General features: G+C 49.1%; 1 protein-coding gene across 1 annotated transcript in view; it reads right to left on the bottom strand.

Annotated features, from left to right (window-relative positions):
• CRLF2 (cytokine receptor like factor 2) overlaps positions 1-2,500 on the bottom strand; it is an 18,376-nt gene that overhangs the window by 6,899 nt on the left and 8,977 nt on the right. Inside the window, exon 2 of the mRNA XM_055123630.1 lies at positions 1,972-2,138. Within this exon, the coding sequence (XP_054979605.1) occupies positions 1,972-2,138 (167 nt within the window). The remainder of the gene's footprint in view (positions 1-1,971; positions 2,139-2,500) is intronic.

The following is a 2,500-nucleotide window of genomic DNA, read 5'->3' as shown; positions in this document are numbered from 1 at the left end:
CTCTCTCCCTCCCTCTCTCCTTCTCTCTCCCTCTCCTTCTCTCTCCCTCCCTCTCTCCCTCTCTCCCTCCCTCTCTCCCTCTCTCCTTCCCTCTCTCCCTCTCTCCCTCCCTCTTTCCTTCTCTCCTTCCCTCTCTCCCTCTCTCCCTCCCTCTCTCCCTCCCTCCCTCTCCCTTTCTCTCCCTCTCTCTCTCACTCTATCTCCCTCCCTCTCTCTTCCTCTCTCCCTCTCTCTCCCTCTCTCTCACTCTCTCTCCCTCCCTCTCTCTCCCCTCTCTCCCTCTCTCCCTCTCCCTCTCTCCCTCCCTCTCTCCGTCTCTCTCCCTCTCTCCCTCTCTTCTTCCCTCTCTCCCTCTCCCTCTCTCTCCCTCTCTCTCTCCATCTCTCTCCGTTTCTCTCCCCTCTCCCTCTTTCTTCTCCTCTCTCTTCCTCTCTCCCTCTTTCTCCCTCTTTCTCTCCCTCTCTCCCTTTCCCTCTCTCTCCCTCGCTCTCCCCATCTCTCTCCATTTCTCTCTCTCCCTCTCTTTCTTCTCCTCTCTCTTCCTCTCTCCCCTCTTTCTCCCTCTTTCTCTCCCTCTCTCCCTTTCCCTCTCTTTCTCCCTTCCTTCCTCACTAAGTTGCTTCCTTCCTTCTCTTTTCATTTCTTTTTCTTCTTTCCTTCCTTATCTTCTTCCTCTCTTTCCTTTTTCCTTCTTCTCCCCTCCTTTCTCCCTTTCCTTCTTCCTTCTCTCTCTTCTCTTTTCCTTCCTTTCCCATTTCCTTCTTTTCCTCTCTCTTTCTTTCTCCCTTCCTTCCTTCTTTCTCTTTTTCTTTCTTTCCTTTTCTTTTGTCTTTATCTTCTCTTTTCACCTTCCAGATTTCTCTCTTATTCTTTCTCTTTATTCTATCTTTTCTTTCTCTTTCCTTCTTTATTTCCTTCTTCCTTTCTCTCTTTCCTTTTCTCTTGCTTTCTCTTTCCTGATTTCTCTTTCTCCTTTCTCTTCACCTCTCCTTTTCTAGCTCTCCCTTTCATTCTCTCTCATCTCTCTCCTCTTCCTCTCTCTTATCCTTTCTCTATTTCTCTCTCTTCCTGTCACCCTCTCTCTGTTTTCTATCATTTTCTCTCTTTCTCTACTTCTCTCTATTCTCATTCTCTCTCCTTGTCTGTTTCTTGCTGTGTCTCATACTCTTTTCCTCTTTCTCTTTTTCTCTCTGTTTCCTTCTTTCTATTTCTTCCTTCCCTTCTATCTTTTTATCTTTCCTATTTTTCCTTTTTCTTCTTTATTTTTATTTTGCCTAATTTTTCCTTCTTTCTTTTATTCTTTTTTCTTTTGTGTTTTCCTTCTTCTTTTATTCTTTCCTATTTTTTCTTTCCCTTCTTTCTTTTTATCTTTCCTATTTTCCTTCTTTCTTTTTATCTTTATTTTTTTCCTTCTTTCTTTCCATCTTTCCTATTTTTTCTTTCCCTTCTTTCTTTTTATCTTTCCTATTTTCCTTCTTTCTTTTTATCTTTATTTTTCCTTCTTTCTTTCCATCTTTCCTATTTTTCTTTCTTTCTTTTTATCTTTCCTACTTTTCTTTTTCTTCTTTCTTTGTTTTTATCTTTCCTATTTTTCTTTTCCTTCTTTCCTTTTATCTTTCCTATTTTTCTTTTCCTTCTTTTTTCTATCTTTTCTATTTCTTCTTTGTCTTCTTTCTTTTTATCTCTCCCTCTCCCTCTTTCTCTCTCTCTCTCACCTTCGGGCCATACCCAGCGGTGACTCCTGACTCTGTGCTCTGGACTCTCTCCGAGCAGTGCTCACAGGACCCTACCCCAGTGCTGAGAATCGCACCCAAGCCTGCTTCCTTCACCACCCCCCGCCTCCATGCCAAGTGTCCAGAACCCACTTCTGCGAGGCCCGTCTCTCTATTCCTGCACCCAGAAGGGCCGCCCGGGACCCCAGAGCTCGGGGGAGGGGGGCGGGGTACAGGCGGCTGTGCGGGGCTGCCTTACGGTAGTCGCTGATGTACATATTCCTGGTGAGCAGGACGTCCGTCCCGTTGACCAGACGCAGGTACAACATGACGTCTCCGAGCTCCTCCTGCAGGAGGCAGCCGGAGGTGAGGCCCTCCTGGAGGAGGTACCAGGGGCACTGGGTGAAGTTCTCCGTCCCGGAGAGTCTGTGGGAGACAGCGGGGGGAGCGTCCTGGCTCTGTGGCAGGGGTGCAGGGGAGGGGCTCGTCCTGACCAACCCTTCCCCGTGCACCTCTCCCTTCCGGTCCACCCGGGCCTGGGGTCAGCCTGGTGGTGCAGGAAGGACGTCACAGCCCCCCTTTTTCCCCAGGGGACCGGACAGACCCTGTTTCTAAGTTTGTTTGTGGGGGGTCACCCCACACTCCCCCCCCCCCGGGGACGCTCAGGGCTGACTCTCAGCTCTGCACCCAGGAATGCATCTTGGTGGTGTTTGGGGGGGACCCTAAGGGACGCTGGGGATCGAACCCGGGTCAGCCGCGCCAGCCAACGCCCTCCCCCAGTGCTTGCC

This window comes from Sorex araneus (assembly GCF_027595985.1).
Source record: "Sorex araneus isolate mSorAra2 chromosome X unlocalized genomic scaffold, mSorAra2.pri SUPER_X_unloc_7, whole genome shotgun sequence".
Classification (NCBI taxonomy): Eukaryota; Metazoa; Chordata; class Mammalia; order Eulipotyphla; family Soricidae; genus Sorex; species Sorex araneus.
This window is presented reverse-complemented; position numbering and strand designations above follow the sequence as displayed.